The sequence below is a fragment of the Anolis sagrei genome, chromosome 5 (assembly GCF_037176765.1).
Source record: "Anolis sagrei isolate rAnoSag1 chromosome 5, rAnoSag1.mat, whole genome shotgun sequence".
Classification (NCBI taxonomy): Eukaryota; Metazoa; Chordata; class Lepidosauria; order Squamata; family Dactyloidae; genus Anolis; species Anolis sagrei.
Genome location: NC_090025.1, coordinates 29,314,626 through 29,335,866, shown reverse-complemented (window position 1 = coordinate 29,335,866; position 21,241 = coordinate 29,314,626). Strand labels below are relative to the sequence as shown.

General features: G+C 39.9%; 2 protein-coding genes across 4 annotated transcripts in view; one reads left to right on the top strand and one right to left on the bottom strand.

Annotated features, from left to right (window-relative positions):
• AIMP1 (aminoacyl tRNA synthetase complex interacting multifunctional protein 1) overlaps positions 1–15,202 on the bottom strand; it is a 41,105-nt gene extending 25,903 nt beyond the window's left edge. The window contains exons 1-3 of one of the 3 annotated variants that reach the window (XM_067468635.1): positions 15,104–15,198; positions 9,799–9,916; positions 1,098–1,231 (exon numbers count right to left, since the gene is read on the bottom strand). In XM_067468635.1, coding sequence (XP_067324736.1) covers positions 1,098–1,231; positions 9,799–9,800 — 136 coding nt within the window. In that variant the 5' untranslated portion in view covers positions 9,801–9,916; positions 15,104–15,198. Of the gene's footprint in view, positions 1–1,097; positions 1,232–9,798; positions 9,917–15,103 lie in introns of all 3 variants that reach the window. The other 2 variants (XM_060779125.2, XM_060779126.2) reach the window with 2 other exon arrangements.
• A 25-nt stretch (positions 15,203–15,227) lies between these two features.
• The window catches only part of TBCK (TBC1 domain containing kinase), a 109,413-nt gene continuing 103,399 nt past the window's right edge, over positions 15,228–21,241 (top strand). Inside the window, exons 1-2 of the mRNA XM_060779127.2 lie at positions 15,228–15,313; positions 20,607–20,837. Coding sequence (XP_060635110.2) covers positions 20,645–20,837 — 193 coding nt within the window. The 5' untranslated portion in view covers positions 15,228–15,313; positions 20,607–20,644. The remainder of the gene's footprint in view (positions 15,314–20,606; positions 20,838–21,241) is intronic.

The following is a 21,241-nucleotide window of genomic DNA, read 5'->3' as shown; positions in this document are numbered from 1 at the left end:
ATTTCCAAATGAAGTGAAAATCTACTATTTGTTCAGTAAATAAGATAAATGACACATGATTGGAACATTATTTTAAGATAGCATGGATAAATTATATATTAACTGCATATATTGATTATCATGTTTTATATTTGAGATTATTACAATGTTGACATAATTTTCTAGAGCTTCAGTATGCTTCTGTTCCTTCCACTCTTTGAAGATGACGAGATGGCAACAGTAGTTAAAGATGTTTGTTAAAAGTGTTTGATATACCACTTCCATAGCTTAAACACAATTCCTAGTTGCAGTTCGGAGTAAACAACTGAACTCCTGAATGGTTGATTCAATGGGCCCATTCTAGTTGGGAACAACTATTGGGTTAATCACCACTGAACTTGACCACTGTTATTCATGCACTACTCTAACAACTGTTACAAGGGTACATGCCACGCACTCTGGAAGATAACATGATGATTTGCACTGGGAACCATATACTTTCTCATCAGAAGTAAAGTTATTGGTCACTTGTTACAAAATCTTCAATGTCTCGGCACACCTTCTCGTCTATATAGAATCATAGAGTTGTAAGAGACCTCGTGGGCCATCCAGTCCAACCCCCTGCCAAGAAGCAGGATAATCGCGTTCAAAGCACCTCCAACAGATGGCCATCCAGCCTCTGTTTAAAAGCCCCTATAGAAGGAGGCTCCACCACACTTCAGGGTAGAGAGTTCCACTGCTGAACAGCTCTTATAGTCAGAAAGTTCTTCCTAATGTTCTTCCTCCTTTCCTGTAGTTTGAAGCCATTGTTCTGCATCCTAGTCACCAGGGCAGCAGAAAACAAGCTTGCTCTCTCCTCATGACTTCCCCTCACATATTTATACATGGCTATTTCCATTCATCATCTATTACAGAGTTAAAATTCAATGTCTTCCCATCATAGACTGTATTGTCAAGTAACACCTAGATCATATTCTTTTGATTGTATTTTCAGATGTAGGAAACGGGTGGCCCAAAACATGAGATTTTACACACTTGATTCACAACCAGAGGCATCAGAGTACATCTTGATTTTCTGTATAGACATTTAACAACAGAGATAAAGTTTTATGTCTTACTAGCTTTTTCCTTTAGAAGAGCAACTTGCTGTTTGAGGTATTCAATAACTTGATCTGCTTCTGCACCTTTCTGCTCCAGTCTGTTTAGAACTGCATTGTTAGCTGCCATTTTCATCAAAGAACGAACTAAAATCCTGAATAAAAAACAACAGAACAATGTAAGCATTTTATTAAGGCAATTATTTGCTGTCCTGAATGAACTGACTTATTATTCTGAACTAGTGGTCATCTTTGTCCGAGAATACATAACATATATAGAATATAAAAATTATCTTTGTTTTCTTATACTAAAATGATTAGAGTGAGGATTTCAATCTTTGGACATAAAAGATGATAACTTGCTTGAAAAGATGAAATTGTTTGTAATGATTGAGTCACTACAAACTGAATACTCAACCAAGGAAACAATGGCTCACAGTTTGCAAAATCTAAGTCCCTATAACAGGGTCTCTTTAGTATTGTGTTTTAGCTTATTTTTTCTTTCTTTTTTTCCAGTTTTTTTCCTCCTTCGGTTTTTTTTGTTTGTTTTCCGAATATATATTACATTGTTCTGGATTGTTCATGTTAAAACCAATCCATCAGTAAGAAAGATATTCAACAACAACAGCATTTCATTATAGTCCAAAGATCCTTATTGCACCATAGGTGTACAAGGTATGCAGGTAATGAGATTAAAAACATCTGGTTTATGTTGCTCTAGTCTTTCTTTTCTTTTCTACCCTTCTCAGGGTTTTTTAAAATGTTTTTAAGGAAATGTTTCAAGATTATTAAAAAACAACAACATCCGGTTGATTAAACACACAAATGGATAAAATCTACAACAGTTAAATACTGCTTAAAATGCATGTTGGCTAAAAACATAGGTTAAAGACTATAAGAAGTGCCAGCGAAAGAAAGATATTCAAATATCCTACAAAGTGGATGTTTTGAAAGGAAAAACAGATTTACAATGATAGCTGGGAAAACATCTGTAAAAAGCCAATTAACAAGCTCAAAACCACTGTCTTTGTTAAAAGTGCACCCTGCCAAATATATTCACTACAAAATTTACAGCTCAAGCCTTTAATACTGTTCCATACCCCGAGGAGGGCTTGAATAAAGGAAACAAACAATAATGATATTAATAACCAAATGAAATCATCTTTTTGAAATTAAAAGGCACATTTTATCATAGGTCAAAAATGTTAATATAACCTTAGCCAAAAACAATAGCATTTATGTTGCAACTTCAAAGTGAATTGAACTGATGCACTGGTTTCTTAAATCTGTCAATGAAATAAGGCTTAGGAAAATATGCAATTGAATTTGATACAATTTGGCACTTGTCAAATAAGTTTCCACAAATCTATATCATAATAGAGGAACATATATTTTAGATTCTAGCCAACATAATCATAAAGGCTAATTTCAGAAAACATGGATAAATTGATGTATCACATTAAAATATATAAAAACTTTAAGATATAAAAAAAACCTAAATAATGAGAAATAACCAAAATTGCCATAGAAAGATCAAAATGATGCAACTGAATGTAAATGTCAAGGGGATTCCTTGTATTTTTAATGAAAATCAATACAGAGTATATGTAATCTATCCTGTATTTATGCTCCCCCCAAAATAGAGGTTAAAAAGGAAAATAAGTGGGCTTGTTGAGAGAATGAGAGCAAGGAATATCAGATTATATGCCATTTGTAAAATAAATTAATGTCTGCTTTTCTTTTTTTTCTAATTTTAAAAATACAATTTTTCTGTTGTAGATTAACCTAGCAAATAAAATACAATGGTTGCTACTTAGATAACTTTTAAAAGTAGTAAATGGAAGCTGAAAAGTGTCAAATGTAGATCCCAGTGTAAAATGTAAAAGTAGTTATTATCTGGAACATACAGCAGTAAGCATATGTTGAGAGCTTGCTAGCTATGTTTTCTGTATTCTTGAGTACTGAAGTTAATAGAAACAAAGAATCAAATCAGTTCTTGTGGGTTTTTTAGGGCTATATGGCCATGTTCTAGAACATGGCCATATAGCCTGAAAAAACCCACAAGAACTGAGTGATTCCAGCCATGAAAGCCTTCGACAATACAAAGAATCAAATACTTAGAAAAACAACGTCTAAGTAGTTTCCCTCAATTTGGTGGTACCAAATGCCTTGGACTATAAATTCCAGCTTTCCTGACCAAAACCAATCTTAACTGAAGCTGGTGAGAATCCTTCCCCAAATATATAAAGGACACTTACATCTTGCCTGTTTATTAAATTCTAGTCTTTACTGTTGTCACATACTTAGACACACATACACATCTTTCAAATTATACTTCATAGAATACCTGACATTTCATTACCTAAATATAAATTACAGCATTGTTTCTATATAAAGTCACAAAGTAGCAAGATTACCAATTTTTGATAATTTAAGGCAGGGGTCCCCAAACTACGGCCCGCGGGCCACTTCCGGCCCGCCAAGGGCCCTGATCCGGCCCATGGAGGAGGAGCGCCCCCCCCCACACACAGTGCCCCTCCATTGGCTGGCTCACGCTATCCGTCAGGCCCGATGGACAGCGCGAGCCAGCCAAGGGAGGCTGCTCCTCATAGTCTACTCGCACGTAAAGCACCTCACGAGGTGCTTTACGCGCAAGTAGACCACGCGGAGCAGCCTCCCTTGGCTGGCTCACGCTGTCCATCGGGCCTGATAGACAGCCTGAGCCAGCCAAGGGAGGCTGCTCCGCGTGGTCTACTTGCGTGTAAAGCACCTCGCAAGGTGCTTTACTCGCAAGTAAGCCGCGCGGGCCTGCTCCTCCCTTGGCAGGCTCGCGCTGTCCATCGGGCCTGAGCCAGCCAAGGGAGCCTGAGCCAGCCAAGGGAGGCTGCTCTGCGTGGTCTACTTGTGCGTAAAGTACCTCGCGAGGTGCTTTACATGCAAGTAGACCACGCGGAGCAGCCTCCCTTACTCGCAAGTAAGCCGCGTGGGCCTGCTCCTCCCTTGGCAGTCTCACGCTGTCCATCGGGTCTGATGGACAACGTGAGCCTGCCAAGGGAGGAGCAGGCCCGCGTGGTCTACTTGTGCGTAAAGCACCTCGCGAGGTGCTTTACTCGCAAGTAGGCCACGCGGGCCTGCTCCTCCCTTGGCAGGCTCACGTTGTCCTGATGGACAGCTTGAGCCAGCCAAGGGAGGCTGCTCCGCGTGGTCTACTTGCGCGTAAAGCACCTCACGAGGTGCTTTACTTGCAAGTAAGCCGCGCGGGCCTGCTCCTCCCTTGGCAGGCTCACGCTGTCCAAGGGAGGCTGTCCTGGTGCTCCATGCAGTCATGCTGGCCACATGACCTTGGAGGTGTCTACGGACAATGCTGGCTCTTCGACTTAGAAATCCAGATGAGCACCACACTCCAGAGTCAGACACGACTGGACTTTATGTCAGAGGAAAACCTTTAACCAGGAAAATCTTGGAAGATCCAGGGTGGGAGAAAGAACTCTTGTCTGTTGGAGGTAGGTATGAATGTTTCAATTGGCCATCTTGATTGCCATTTCATAGCCTGACAGTTTTTAGGGGGAATCCTTTGTTGAGAGGTGATTAGCTGGCCCTGATTGTTTCTTGTCTGGAGTTCCCCTGTGTTTGAGTGTTGTTCTTTATTTATAGTTATAATTTTAGATTTTGTTCAGACTAGAAATAGGAAGATTTCCCATTCTCTGCTCCTGGAATTACTGCCTAAAGAGGTCTAGAAAGAACCCCCTCTAAGAGTCCTTCCACACAGCAAAATAAGATATGTGCAATGTGCATAGGAATTTTTAATTGATTTTTTTTTTAAAAAAAAATATAGTCCGGCCCTCCATCGGTCTGAGGGACAGTGAACTGGCCCCCGGTTTAAAAAGTTTGAGGACCCCTGATTTAAGGATAGCATTTAGATGACATACTTAATATAAACATGACTATTATGAGAATAATATTCTCAATTCTGTAATTTCATTCATAAAACTGGACAAATCACATTAAGCAAAAATGATCTCTCAATTCATAATTACAAAAAAACACATTATCTTGTTTCTTTCAGTTTCTTTCAGAATAATTTTCAGTAAAAAGGAATAGATTCAAAATTTGCATAAAATCAAAATGATTTAAATATGCTGTAAACCGCAATGAGTCGCCGTATAGGCTGAGATATTAGCGGTATACAAGTGTACCAAATAAATAATAAATAAATTTAGTTATTATTCACTTTACACCGTGATTTCACTGAGATTACTCAGAATATGAAAAACCCAAGCCAAAATATTTTAAATTCTGCATGTTTCATAAACATACCTTGTGCTGATAATATACTACTAAATGCTGTTTAAATTTATTACTGAAGCATCCTACTTAGATGTACAATTGCTAACACTTAAGAAATAAGGCTTCCTATAGTGAAGCTATATTTAGAGTTCCCAAAATATATATTGCACATCCATAAAAGCATGCAGCCAACAAGTATACAATCACAAACAGAAAATAAATTTTAAACAATTATCTTTTTAACATGCTGAAAGAATGTAAGATGGCAACAAAAATTTAATGTCCAAAATTAGAGCAGTAACTATAGGTCAAAGAAACTAAACAATCTACAAAAAACCACAGCAGCTCTCCCCAGCCTCATGCTTACAAGTGATAGTTAAGGACATCAGATTTTTCAAAATCAACTAGCTTTATAATAAACTGGTCTTATCATGCGTATAGGTAAACAGAATGACTAAAACCAGAAGAAGTCTTTAATAGTTCATTTACCTTCTACATTACCTGAATAAATAAATTGGTACAGTTTTGAAATTGAGAGGGAACACCACTTTCTAAGGCACTCAGTCACAGTGCTTGGCAGCAACTAGTTCTTGTCAGTTATTTATAGTTCCACACTGCTTGAATAAACTATCTGAGTGGTATTTCTGTCTTATGTATTTAGAAGAGTTCAGAAGACAGGCATTAGATGTTACTAATCTAATCTAATGTAAGCAGAAATATTACTCTATATACTCTCCTACTCTTCAGCTACAAAAACGTTCAAAGTATCTCCTAGATAGAACTACTGCTCTTTCTTATCACATCTACAATGACCACTTAACTTGGACTGAAGGCATCTCTAAAACACCGTGTTCAAATGATGTGCAGCACAAATGCATGTAGGATCAAACTTTAGAGATCTCAAACTGGGATAAGCTAAATTGCAGGGTATTCCAAAATAGGCCCTGTAATATACATCAGCAAGTTTAGGTGTAAACCACATTGTATAATGAACCCTATTAGGGGAGCCCAATTCTCTTCTGTCTCTCCCACTCTTGTCCTGCATTGCTTGATCAGTGTTGTGGCCCATAGTTTACTTGCCACCAGAGAACATATTTCTCCTTAATTATCTTATAATAAGTGGTAAAAACATGTAAGTCTAACCACCATCATCTCTCTAAACCAGGCACGGGCAAACTTCGCTCCTCCGGGTGTTTTGACTTCAACAAGTTAAAATCCAAAACACCCGTAGGGCCAAAGTTTGCACATGCTTGCTCTAAACCCAACCAATTCTGTCAGACTGTGGAAGCAAAACTGGATCAGTCCTGGTTAGAACTTGGGACAAGAGTAACCGAAGAACACTATGGTTTTTATAGGTTGTGCGTGGAATATATATATTTTTGCCTGAAACCCAAGAGAGCCATTACTAATAAAAGCTATCTATACTATGCTGGACATATCAATACTACAAGGCAGCTTATTATGCTCCTAATTGAAAAGCACAAGAGATCAGACTATGTTTTATATTGTTCTGTATTCTAGATAACTTTACAATATGTTCTACTTCTTTAAAAGCTCTATGGCAACCTTAATCAAAAACCATGAACATCAATTTGTATGGAAGCATAATATTTTAAAGTAGGAAAAACTTGCCATTAAAACCCCTTAATAATTCAATTTTATAAACGATTGCAGAGCTACCATCACATAATCATTTAGTTAATTATGCAGTCACAAATGGGCAAATTATGAGAGCTGTCCTGAATTTTATTTATATAACCTTTTAAATAAGAGTTAACATTCTATCCCACCAGTTGCTTCCTTAAAACTTAAGTCACACATGAAAATAATTTAAATTTTACATTGCCTCTGCTTGGCAAGTGGGACTTTTCTCCTTCCAGGTGCTGAACACAAATGATCAAAGTGCAGTCTTGGCCTAAAAAAACCCACAAACAGAATTTCTCCTACCATCCTAAAGCAGAAGTATTGGGCTCAAAAACTACTTTCCCTCATAACTCTTAACAAGGTTACAAGGTGGCACAATGCCCACATTTGGAGCCCAAATAATTACTGAATGAAACCAATATTTAAATCAAACATTACATTAATGTTTTCCTGTATTAGAGGATAAATGAACACACAGTAGGTTACTCTGGCTCTTTAGCTTCATTAGTCAACCTATTTACAAAAAGAGTTTCATTTGCTAAATTACATATCTGATTTTCAAATTCAGTCTGTATCACAACAGTCAAACTTGAATTGCTAAGAGGGAACTACAATGCCATTTTGCCAAAAATATTCACAGAATAATCTCCTTGCTCGATATCCAGATCTTCATCCTTGAAGGATAAGAACTTTTTCATGCAATTAATGGAAACCCTCCCATTTCACAAGGATTAGTTTGAAGGTCCCATGTACAGGATTGCTGGATACACATAAGATGTTCTAGTTTCCACTCAGTGACTGCACTTATATATTTTCAAAATAATTCCCACATGGCTCTAGAAAGGAAAGATTCCTGGTCTTTCACCTGGACCAATATTGTAACATATTACTAACCACAGCACAAGGGTTCCCTGTGAACATAAGTGACAATGAAAATCTTCATTCAGCCCAATTTCATTAGAGGGTTATAGGCAGAAACTGACTCTCTTTTAGGCAGTTGTTGCTTTTAGATCATCTGCATTCAACACCCAGAGGGAGAATAGACTTGCTTGCCAAGCATAGCCAATTTGCAGTTTAAATTGTTTTCATGTGCTATTTAAAATTTTAAAGCTTCTATCCAAGCAGTTGCTAAGTACCACTAAAATATTTATCAAAATAGAAATCTAAAGAAAGTGTAGAACTTGGGAGAACTTCTGGAAAACAACACTTAAAATTTCTGATAGTAGGTGGCTAAGTCATTAGGGTTGTAGAATTCCAAGGAAAATTCAGTATTGGCCCAAAAATAGAAGAGTGCAGGAACAGGTGGGAAGAGAGGAATTCATGTGAATGGCTATCTTTTCCCTGCTGCTTCAGAAGCTGACAGATGCTAGATCACTAACAGATGAAAACAAAAATAATGACCATAAATGATTTACACAGCTTTAAAGAAGACAATAACAATACTGAAGGAGGTAAAAAAATGCATACTTTGGCTCAGTCATTAATCAGAATGGAGTCTGCAGTCAATAAATCAGAAGAAGACTGGGACTTGGAAGGTCAACTATTAAGGTATTAAGCAGGATCCTAAAGTGTAAAGATATATCACCGAATACTAAATTTAAGATTGTTTATGTCACTGTGTTTCAAATTTCTATTTATGGTTGTGAAAGCTAGACAGTGATGAAAGTTGACAAGATGATCAACTCATGGTACGAGAGAAGAATTATATGAATACATTAGGCTACTAAAAAGACAAATGTGTTCTAGAGCAAGTCAAACTGAACTCTACTAGAAGACAAGATGACTAAACCAAGAGTGCTGTACTCTTGGCATATCACGAGAACATATGACTCTTTCAGAAAGTACTGCTGGATACAAACATTTGATAAGATAGTAGTCGGTAGAATAAGAAATATGAAAAAAGAAGACCCTCTCAATCGAGGAAGTTACAGCCCTGCAAGACCTGAGTAGGCTGCTGGTGATAGAATGACATAGACCTCTCTCATTTATTCTGTTACAACAATTCAAAGTAGACTTCATTGCAATTAACAATAAAAGCAAATGAACCAATCATTACTATGGCACAAAACATACTTTCTGGCGTCTGTATATACACACATTCATTTTCTCTCTGCTGTACACTTGAGTTTTTCCAAATATCTTGAACTAACACTGACAAGGAATGGCTTGGCATACAAAACACTTGTTATCATAAGACTCAGGAAGTTGCACTAAATACATAGTTGATTCATTTTTAAGTAAACTGCCAAAAAACCGAACTGTGAAGCCCAACAGTTCTATATGATTTGGTCGATTGGTATGCATTTTAAGCATTGTATTTGCCAATTTCGCAAAACAGTTTTGATTATTCATGTTTTAACAATTTTTATTTGATATATTAATTTTCAAAACCCAGTGCCCACATAGTATTAGCAGTATAAAAGGACAAAGCAACAAAGTACTGTTAATGACTTCAGAACTACAACAGGGCAGCTTATGAGAATCCTATTTGCCACTTCTTGCAAATGTTCCCTTTAGCATGAAAATGTCAGGTAACGGTAAGGAAAAGCCCCTATTTGGGGATGGTCTAGCAATAAAAGAAATAACAAGTACACATTAGAAAGTTTAATGTCCTTTCCTGATAATTAGTTCTTCTCTATAAGTGCCCAAATGGACATTATGAAGTAAACACAGGGACAGGACTCCTCTTTTTAGATTTTAACATGTCATTCTGCCTCCTGCAATGCCTACATTATGCTCTTCTTTGATCCAAAGAACTGCTTCACAGCAGCACATGTTAAGACAAACTCACATTTAACAGGCACAGCCAGAGCAGAGATCCTCAGAGGAAGACAGAACCACGTCAAATATGTCCTTTGTAAGAACCTGATCAGGAGAGGCAGTATTAAGCATAGCAATGTCTCCAAGCACTGTTGAGATATAACCATTTACTATTTAAAAACACACTACAATATCAGTTTCTAATAAGAATTTTAAAATCTGCAAAAAAACTTCAGCAATGGCACATCAGAATAAGCCGCTATTATGACTTAAGAGATAAAAGGAAATAAGAGTTAGAGTGTGTTCCAGAATAATGAAAAAGAAGAAATAGATGGGGGGAGGGGAATACATAGAGCACATACTGAGCAGAATCAAGACAGACATAATTAGACAAAATTATGACTAACAACCTATACATTTCTGAAGATCATGAGTAACAAACTACTCTTGCAATTCATAGACAATGGCATCTCCTGGAATACGTTGCCAAGTCATCCACTTCCAGTAGTTTCTTTCTTTCTGCAGTCTTTCTACTTTATTTTAAGAGCCATATCATGTATAACTTCCCCCATACAGTATGCTATTCAATATTTTCACAGTTCCAAAGGTCCTCATAACTTGTTTACAGCATGGGAATATGGAAAAACATCTTGCTTATTGCTTCTTTCTGTAACTAGAACAGGGCCAAGCTGTGCTTAAGCTTGAAATCTATAGCTACCAAGGGCATAAACAACTACGTGCCTGGACAATGCACTATATGAAATAAAGTCACACACACACATTTTTATGAATCAGTTACAGAAAAAACAATTGAGGAGAGTGATATTTTAAACCCTAACATTGATTTTGATACAAACATTCATGAATTAGACATTCATACAAGGGATACATTCCAAGACTCTCCTCCCATGGATATCTGGCAACATGGATAATAGTGAACCCTATATTTGGACCATATTTGGACCTGGACTTCACTTAGAGAGGCTCACACACTTTCTAGTTGTTCTTTTTTTTTTTTTTTTTGGATTTCTTTTTTTGCGCATGCGTAGGTAAAAGCATGGATATTTAATTCATGTACCTTGCATGATATCTTACCCTCAGCTAGCAGCAACATATGAAATTATGTAAAGCCATGTTCATTATTTGTCCATTTTCACCTACTCTGACAGTATGGTCCCAAGTAAAAGTCTTATCTATCATCAATGGTCCTATTTCTTTAGCTGAAGACTTCAGGGACTGAGCTTGAAACCATATGCATAAATACAAATACTTTGCCAGTGAACTACAGTCTGTGAATATATATGCAGGCAATCCCCGAGTTACAAACATTTGACTCATAATTAAGAACAGAGATGAGAAAACAGGGAGAAAAATCTACCTCTCGAAAGGGAATTTCACTCTTGAAAGAGTTATCATGGGTGTCTCCATTGAAGCTTTATCAATAATCTTTGTTTACACAACAAAACAAAATTTCCAAAGTTCAATTATCACAGGGTCAGAAGTGAAGTGAAATCTTCTGAACACCACCACAAACACCACCGGGGTGTTAACCCTTCCCTATGCTATCCAAAACGTGCACAGACACACACCTAGAGTTACACTTTAAAATGTACCTGTTACAAGTTACATACAAATTCAATTTAAGAACAAACCTACAGAACCTACCTTGTTTGTTCCTTGGGGACTCCCTGTACTCTATTTGCCCACAAACACGTAACATAATATACACGAGAGACCCAAATACCAATTTAAAATGCACCAGATAAGATTATAACTGCTGTGAAATAAAAGTTATTTGCTGGGATGTTAAACTTCAGATTTGCTCCATCAATAATAATAATAATGATGATGATGATGATTTTATATCCCACTTTTCTCCCATGAAGAGATCCAAAGTGACTTCCAACATATTAAACATGGTCAGCAGAGGAGGTCCCACCCCTTTCCCAAGCACGGCTGATGGGAACGAGAGAAAGGACCTTCCCCATGATCACCCAGCATCTCTGGGACTCCTTCCCTAAAGAAATAAAGATGGCGCCCTCCCTTCTCTCCTTCAAAAAACAACTGAAAGCTTACCTTTGCTCATTAGAATATGGAGAGAAGGAGGATTAGATGATGATATATCACTAACTATAGCCTCTGAATGAAAACTGTTGTTGCACTCGTCTTTGCAGACCAGTGGTTCCCAAACTCTTTTTGACCAGGGACCACTTTGACCAGGGGCAACTCTCCAACATTAGTACCAAAAAGGTTATGAACGGGTTTTGGTCAATTTTAGATTTGGTTTGGCTATTTGAGGTGCTGATTCAGAAAATTGCATTAGATAGACCACATCAGCTCTGATTTTCTGATAGAGAACATATGCCATCCAATTTTCTGGTTTTCTGCTAACCCACAGAAAACCATATTTAATAATTTAGAGCTGATGTGGGTGATCGGCCTCTTCCCTCCTGACATTCCTGTTGTATAAGAGGGTTTGCGAGACCAGTCGCTCTCATTGATGTATGGTTTTGAGGCAATGGTGAGGCCACATATCGTATTTTTGTTCTTGCGGACCACAGATTGGGAATTACTGTTAGTCTAGTTAACATCACTGGTCACATAATCAACTTACATATTTACACGGACCATTGCTTGCTCCTGTAAATTGATGCTTATGTTTGTTTCTTTTTTTAATTTCTTTTTTTCTTAATTATTTTTATCCAAATAGACATACATTTGTATTTGTTGCATACAGTACACTAATTTCCAGCTATTAGTGTTCCATAATCATTACTCAGGTAATATATTTTCTTTAAGGGGTCACAGTCTTCTATTTAAATAATACATATGAAGATATCTTAGGCTCTTACATAATATCCACTTCCTCCTTGTCTACAATTTTATAGGACTGTCTAGATACATTTTTAGTTTAATTTTACATTGAGATGTTGAACAGTTCTCTTAGTAATATAATTACAGTTATTTTATGTTTCATGTGTAATGTTAGATATAATTTATTTGATAGGTAGTAAAGGGTAAAGGTTTTCCCCTGACATGAAGTCCATTCGTGTCCGACTCTGGTGCTCATCTCAATTTCTAAGCCAAAGAGCTAGCGTTGTCTGTAGATACCTCCAAGGTCATGTGGCCGGCATGACTGCATGGTGTACCATTACCTTCCCACTGGGGCGGTATCTATTGATCTACTCACATTTGCATGTTTTCAAACTGCTAGGTTGGCAGAAGCTGGGATTAACAGCGGAAGCTCACGCTGCTCTCCGGATTCGAACCTGTGATCTTTCGGTCAACAAGCTCAGCAGCTCAGCGGTTTAACCCACTGCGCCACTGGGAGCTCCTAATTTACTTGATAGGTTTTGTTGTTGTTCATTCGTTCAGTCATTTCCAACTCTTCGTGACTTCATGGACCAGTCCAAGCCAGAGCTCCCTGTCAGTCGTCACCACCCCCAGCTCCTTCAAGGTCAATCCAGTCACTTCAAGGATACCATCCATCCATATTATTATTATTATTATTATTATTATTATTATTATCTTTTTTTGTACCCCGCTAGCATCTCCCGAAGGACTCGATGCGGCTTACAAAGGCCAAGGCCTCAAAACACAACATAACAATACAAAACCTAAAGCAAATTAAAAACAATTAAAGTAATATTAAACAACAAGCAATAAACAATACACCAAGACACAATAAAACTGGGCCGGGCCAGAGTAATGGGTACAGAATTAAAAGTGCTGATGTGACAGGTGATATATAAGAATTATAGGGAAAGTGCAGCGTGCAGTGTGCCAGCAATCTTAATTCTAATAAAGTGCTTCTGGGACTTGTTATTGGAGTTTTCCTATTCTGGAAAGGCACATCGGAACAGCCAGGTCTTCAAGTTCTTTCTAAAGACTGCCAATGTAGGGGCCTGTCTAAGATCTTTGGGGAGGGCATTCCAGAGTCAAGGGGCCACCACAGAAAAGGCCCTGTCTCGCATTCCCACCAGCCGCGCCTGCAATGCAGGCGGAATCGCGAGCAGGGCCTCTCTAGATGAACGAACTGAGCGCGTGGGTTCATAAACGGAGATGCGGTCACACAGGTAGGATGGTCCCAAACTGTTTGGGGCTTTGTAGGTAAGCACCTGCACCCTAAATTGGGCTCGGAAAATAAACGGCAGCCAGTGGAGCTCCTTGAACAGGAGGGTTGACCTCTCTCTGTAAGGTTATGTTATTTAATTTTAGTTGTAATGTTATAATTTGTGTTATGTCTGAATTTATTGCTCTATTAAGGCATTTTTATTTCTTGGAATCCACCCTGAGTCCTGAGATAGGGCAGAATATAAATAAAGTCTTATTATTATTATAAATACAGTACAAAACAACAGTGATTCAAACACATACATAAAACATAAAGTTTTGCTTTTTTTTACCATATGCTGCTTTACCTGTTTCATGTTTATAATATCTGGCTAAATGAAATTTGTGAAAGAGCTGTGATATTTAAAAACAAAGGCTTTTCATATTCGAGACTCCTAGAATCATAGAATCATGGAGTTGGAAGAAATCTCATGGCCATCCAATCCAACCCCCTGACAAGAAGCAGGAATATTGCATTCAAATCATCCCTGACAGATGGCCATCTAGCCTCTGTTTAAAAACCTCGAAAGGTGCCTCCACCACACTCCGGGGCAGAGAGTTCCACTGCTGAACGGCTCTCACAGTCAGGAAGTTCTTCCTCATGTTCACATGGAATCTCCTCTCTTGTAGTTTGAAGCCATTGTTCTGCATCCTAGTCTCCAAGGAAGCAGAAAACAAGCTTGCCCCCTCCTTCCAGTGACTTCCTCTCACATATTTATACATGGCTATCATATCTCCTCTTTGCCTTCTCTTCTTCAGGCTAAACATGCCCAGCTCCTTAAGCCGCTCCTCATAGGGTTTGTTCTCCAGACCCATGATCATTTTAGTCGCCCTCCTCTGGAGACATTCCAGCTTGTCAATATCTCTCTTCAATTGTGGTGCCCAGAATTGGACACAATATTCCAGGTCTCTCTCTATATTCTTTTAAAGCAGGCCTGGGCCAACTTGGGCCCTCCAGGTGTTTTGGACTTCAACTCCCACAATTCCTAACAGCCGTAGGCAATTGTGCGAGTTGAAGTCCAAAACACCTGGAGGGCCCAAGTTGGCCCAGGCCTGCTTTACTTTTACAGGCCTTGCCTTGAATCACCCTCCTCTCAGGCGAAAGAGAAGCTGATTCCACATCCCTTCGGGAAAAAAACAGACACAACAAAATAACCTCCTTCCAGATTGGGACCGTTCGCTTCCACAAACGGCGAGGCCTTTAAAAGAAACCCAAAACTTACCCGCCTCACGTCGCCTGGCCTCAGAATCCACGGAAACACGAACCGGCACCCAATACGCATGCGCGCGTTCCTCCTCCAGACAGACAACCCTGCGCCGCGCATGCGTATTGCACCGAGGCCGGCTCTAGCCAATAGGGTGAAGCCTGGAAGCAGAGTGGGCGGGGTCACAAGCGGAAAGACTGAGCCAAGGCAAGCCTGCCTGATCTGCAGGTACTTATGAGAGAGAGAGAGGTCTGTGTTTATTGGGGTGCTGCTGGCATCAAGAGCTGTGGGTTGTCATTTGGAAGCTCTTTGCTTTTAGGAAGGGGGTGTGCTTTTCTGCTTTGTGTGCAAGGGGGAGATTTAAAGAGGGGAGGCTCAATATTGCTTTTAAACAGAGGCTGGATGGCCATCTGTCAGGGGTGATTTGAATGCAATATTCCTGCTTCTTGGCAGGGGGTTGGACTGGATGGCCCATGAGGTCTCTTCCAACTCTTTGATTCTATGATTGTTTTAATGCAGCCATGGGCAAACTTTGGCCCTCCAAGTGTTTTGGACTTCAACTCCCACAATTTGCTGTTAGGAATTGTGGGAGTTGAAGTCCCAAACACCTGGAGGGTCAAAAGTTACCCATTTATTTTTATTTATTGTGTCAGGAGTGAACCAAAACACTTGTATTGCATTAGAACAGTGTTTCTCAACCTGGGGGTCGGGACGCCTGAGGGGGTCACGAGGGGGTGTCAGAGGGGTCACCAAAGACCATAAGAAAACACAGTATTTTCTGATAGTCATGGAGATTCCATATGGGAAGTTGGAGCCAATTCTATCGTTGGTGGAGTTCAGAATGTTCTTTGATTGTAATGAACTATAAATCCCAGCAACTACAACTCCCAAATGTCAAGATCTATTTTCCCCAGACTCCACCAGTGTTCACATTTGGGCATATTGAGTATTTGTGCCAAGTTTGGTCCAGATCCACCATTGCATGAGTCCACAGTGCTCTCTGGATATAGGTGAACTACAACTCCCAAACTCAAGGTCAATGCCCATCAAACCCTTCCAGTGTTTTCCATTGGTCATGGGAGCCAAGTTTGGTTCAAATCCATCGCTGGTGGAGTTCAGAATGCTCTTTGATTATAAGTGAACTATAAATCCCTGCAACTACAACTCCCAAATTACAAAAATCAAAAGTCCTCCCCCAACCCCACTAACATTCACATTTGGGTGTATTGGGTATTTGTGCCCAGTTTGGTCCAGTGAATGAAAATGCATCCTGCATATCAGATATTTACATTATGATTTATAACAGTAGTAAAATGACTGTTATGAAGTAGCAATGAAAACAATATTATGATTGGGGGTCACCACAACATGAGGGATTGTATTAAGGGGTCACTACATTAGGAAGGTTGAGAACCACTGCATTAGAATCATAGAACTGAAGAGTTGGAAGAGATCTCATGGGCCATCCAGTCCAACCCCCTGCCAAGAAGCAAGAATATTGCATTCAAATCACCCCTGACAGATGGCCGTCCAGCCTCTGTTTGAAAGCTTCCAAAGAAGGAGCCTTCACTACGCTCCAGGGCAGAGAGTTCCACTGCTGAATGGCATACAAACATACAAACAAAGCTTGCAGGTTTGGTATTCTATTAAATGTCCTTTGACCAGTAGCTGGCCACTTGGAGTGCCTCTGGTGTTGCTGCAAGAAGGTCCTCCATTGTGCATGTGGCAGGGCTCAGGTTGCATTGCAGTAGGTCAGTGCTTCTCAACCTGTGGGTCTCCAGATGTTTTGGCCTACAACTCCCAGAAATCCCAGCCAATTTACCAGCAGTTAGGATTTCTGAGGGTTGAAGGACAAAACATCAGGGGACCCATAGGTTGAGAACCACTGCAGTAGGTGGTTTGTGGTTTGCTCTTCTCCACACTTGCTTGTCGTGGACTCCACTTTGTAGCCCCATTTCTTAAGGTTGACTGTGTATCTCGTGGTGCCAGAGTGCAGTCTGTTCAGCGCCTTCCAAGTCGCCCAGTTTTCTGTGTGTCCAGGAGGGAGTCTCTCATTTGGTATCAGCCATTGATTGAGGTTCTGGGTTTGAGCCTGCCACTTTTGAACTCTAGCTTGCTGAGGTGTTCCAGTGAGTGTCTCTGTAGGTCTTAGAAAACTATTTCTTGATTTAAGTCGTTGACATGCTGGCTGATACCCAAACAAGGGATGAGCTGGAGATGTCTCTGCCTTGGTCCTTTCACTATTGATTGCTACTTCCTGGAGGATGTCAGGTGGTGCAATACTGGCTAAACAGTGTAATTTCTCCAGTGGTGTCCGGTGCAGACACCCTGTGATAATACAGCATGTCTCATTAAGAGCCACATCCACTGTTTTAGCGTGGTGAGATGTGTTCCACACTGGGCATGCATACTCAGCAGCAGAGTAGAAAAGCACAAGGGAAGATGTCTTCACTGTATCTGGTTGTGATCCCCAGGTCCTGCCAGTCACCTTTCATCTGATATTATTTCTAGCACCCACTTTTTGCTTGATATTCAGGCAGTGTTTCTTGTAGGTCAGAGCACGGTCCAGGGTAACTCCCAGGTATTTGGGTGTGCTGCAATGCTCCAGTGGGATTCCTTCCCAGGTAATCCTCAGAGCTTGGGATGCTTGTCTGTTCTTAAGTTGAAAAGCACATGTCTGTGTTTTAGATGGATTAGGGATCAGCTGGTTTCCCCTGTAATAGGCAGTAAGAGCACCTAGAGCTTTGGAGAGCTTCTGTTCAACCATCTCAAAGTTCCCTGCGGTAATGGCACGATCATCAGCATAGATGAAACTCTCTGTCCCTTCTGGCAGTGGCTGGTCATTTGTGTAAATGCTGAACATGGATAGGGCAAGCACGCTCCCCTGAGGCAGGCCGTTATTCTGTTTACCCGTGCCTGATGTAGAATATTAAAATACTCCCAATATTAATGTTTTGGATTTTGAATTTTGGAATATTTGCGCATCTTGGAGAAGGGACCCAAGCCTAAGCACTAATTTTATGTGTGTTTCTTATTTACTTATTTATTTATTTAATTACAGTATGTATATTCTGCCCTTCTCGCCCTACAGGGAACACAGGGCAGTTTATAATGCACACATAAATGGCAAACATTCAATGCAATTTAGACATACAAGATATATAGACAGACATAGAGGCAATTTAACATTCCAGCGTTTCCAGCATCATGAGGGTATGCTTGATTCCAGCCACAAAAGGAGCTGCCACTTCACTGTCCACTTGTGACACCAGGTCCTTAGATGAAGTACTTCCTCATTCTTACACACACTGCTGGACGGTTTTTATGGTATTGTAAATTAGTTAAATTAGCCTCCCTATGTAAAGCGGTACCTAAATTTCCTGCTTGACAGATGCAACTGTCTTTCGGGCTGCATAGGTCGACAGCAAGCTAGACTATTCATGGTTGGGAGCTTACTCTGACCCGGGTTGGCTTTGAATTCATGACCTCTTGGTCAGTACTAGTGATTTAATTCAGCTGGCTACTAACTAGCTGTGCCACATCCTGGTTCATAGACACTTTATACACAAAGGGTGCATCTTCACTGTGGAATTAATGCAGTTTGATAGAAGGCTGGCTGCTGTCTTCACCTTGTTGCCTTATTTTTTACTCGTATTCTATTTTGAAATGGTCATATGACTGATCAAATAAATAAATAAATATTATTATATTATTACCTTTCCACCTGCTACTAAGAAGGCTATTCAGATTCTGTATCAGTGTTTGGCAGCTGTGATGGTCTGTATGAGAGCAAACATATTCAAATTGAATCCAGACAAGACAGAGGTACTTCTAGTCAGTCACAAGGCTATTGTGTTACAGCCAGTGCTGGTTGGGGTTACACTCCCCCTGAAGGCCCAGGTTCACAGCTTGGGAGTGATTTTGGACTCATTGCTGAGCCTGGAACCCCAGGTTTCAGCAGTGGCCAGGGGGGCTTTCACACAATTTAAACATGTGTGCCAGTTGCACCCGTTCCTTGAGAAGTCAGACTTGGCCATGGTGGCCCATGCTCTTGATACATCGAGAATAGATTACTGCAACATGCTCTGCATGGGATTGTCTTTGAAGATGGTTCGGAAGCTTCAAATGGTCCAACGGGCAGCAACCACGTTTCTCACTAGAGCAGCATACAGGGAGCACATAACTCTTGCCCCATGCAATTCTGGGTGAAAAACAGTTTGGTTTCAAAACATGTCATTCCACTGTTGACTTCTACCTGGTTGGTTCTTTTACATTTTATACTAAGATGTCTGTCATGGACTTATTATATCAACTTCTGGCCCTACTGTTGTCTTACGCCGAATTTCAATTCCCTAGTGTGCAAGACATTGTCAGATTTCTTCCATTTGATGAAAGAAGTGGTGTGTAAAATTTCCTTGGAAGACATTTCCTATCTCTTAACTATGGATCTAGATGTGACTAAATCAATTGCCAAAAAGAAGTTAGCAGACATTGATTTTCAAGAGCTACAAAGCACCTTGTTGCTTCAGTTGCTATGCTTACTATGTCTTTTTTTTTGCCATAATGGCATACTGTAAATGACTTCTACATGAAACCTTGGAGAGCCACAGCCAGATAGTGTTCCTAGCATGCAGCTGGGTGGATCAATGGTCTAAGTGGTTCTCAGCCTGTGGGTCCCCAGATATTTTGACCTTCAACTCCCAGAAATCCTAACATCTGGATGTGCTCTAGAAATCCCTTCAATGTAGATTTCTAGGAGATGTTGCTTTTATAGATAGACGAATGCCCACCATTTCCTGGTTACTGGTTGTTTGGTGTCCGTTGATGTATTTTTATGATGTTTTTACTCGAATTACTTCTGCTCTTTCTCCCCATTGTCCTTTACTTTTAAACTCACTAACCTTTCAAAAGGTGACTGACCAGTGTAAAATAGGACATGTGGTCAACCTGTTGTTTGTTGATCTTTATCTCACCTATTGCTCACTTGGACACTTAAAAATTATAAAATGAAAAAGAAGTCATTTAGAGCCGTACTTTAGCAATGTGTGCACATAAAGGCTTATTAAATATGTTTTTCTGTGGGTGAGCAGATGGTGACTACTGGATGACATATGTTCTGTTATCAGAAACTAGATCTGATGTAGTCTATCCAATGCAGTTTTCTGAATCAGCACTCCAAGTAACCAAACTAAATCTAAACTTGACCAAAAGTTTCGTAACTCTTTTGGTACTAATGTTGGAGAGTGGTTCCTGGTCAAGTGGTCCCTGGTCAAAAAAAGGTTTCGTAACTCTTTTGGTACTAATGTTGGAGAGTGGTTCCTGGTCAAGTGGTCCCTGGTCAAAAAAAAGGTTTAGATTGTTACTCGTAATTCAGTGTGTCTGTTGCTCTATCATAAACAGTGTTAATATCTTGTTTTTCCTTGACTAGCCTTATAGGTAAATGTATAGGTAAACAACTTGTTTTATAGGTACCCCGCTGACTGATCTACAGCTTTTTCAGTATTTTTGTTTCTCCTTTAAGGGCACTATACCCGAGATCTGATCTCACCAAATGCGGAGATGTTTCCATTAAAAGATGCAGAACTCGGAGCTTTCACCTTCTTTGCTTCAGCTCTTCCCAATGATGTTTGTGGGAGCAATGGCTTGCCTTTGACACCGAACTCCATAAAGATCCTGGGGCGCTTTCAGATTCTGAAGACAATTACGCACCCCAGACTGTGCCAGTATGTGGACATTTCTCGAGGAAAACACGGTGAGACTTGACTCTTTCTCCCCGCTGCTCTCCCCCTTCCCCCAACCATTGGGTGTACATTTAAGCATGTTACAGCTATTATTCTATACATATGTTTCGGGACATTATAGACTTCAAAGGCTAACATCAGTTTGCTTTTCTCCAGACTGACTCCGTTGTAGCATTCTTCAGTCTTGTCTCTCTATTGTTACACATAACAGACACAGATGTAGGGTGTTGCTAGATTGCAAAGCTTTGGGTCTCCCGTAGTTCAGATCACACTCATAATTTTGGGATGTTTCCTTTTCTTTTTCACACTCTTTATTTCTTCTTTCCCACCCCCACTGCCCATCTTCTTCTGCTTCTTTCTTTCTTCTAGTTGGGGGGGGGGGGGGGGCGGGGGAGCGGTTTGGTTTTCTTTTAAA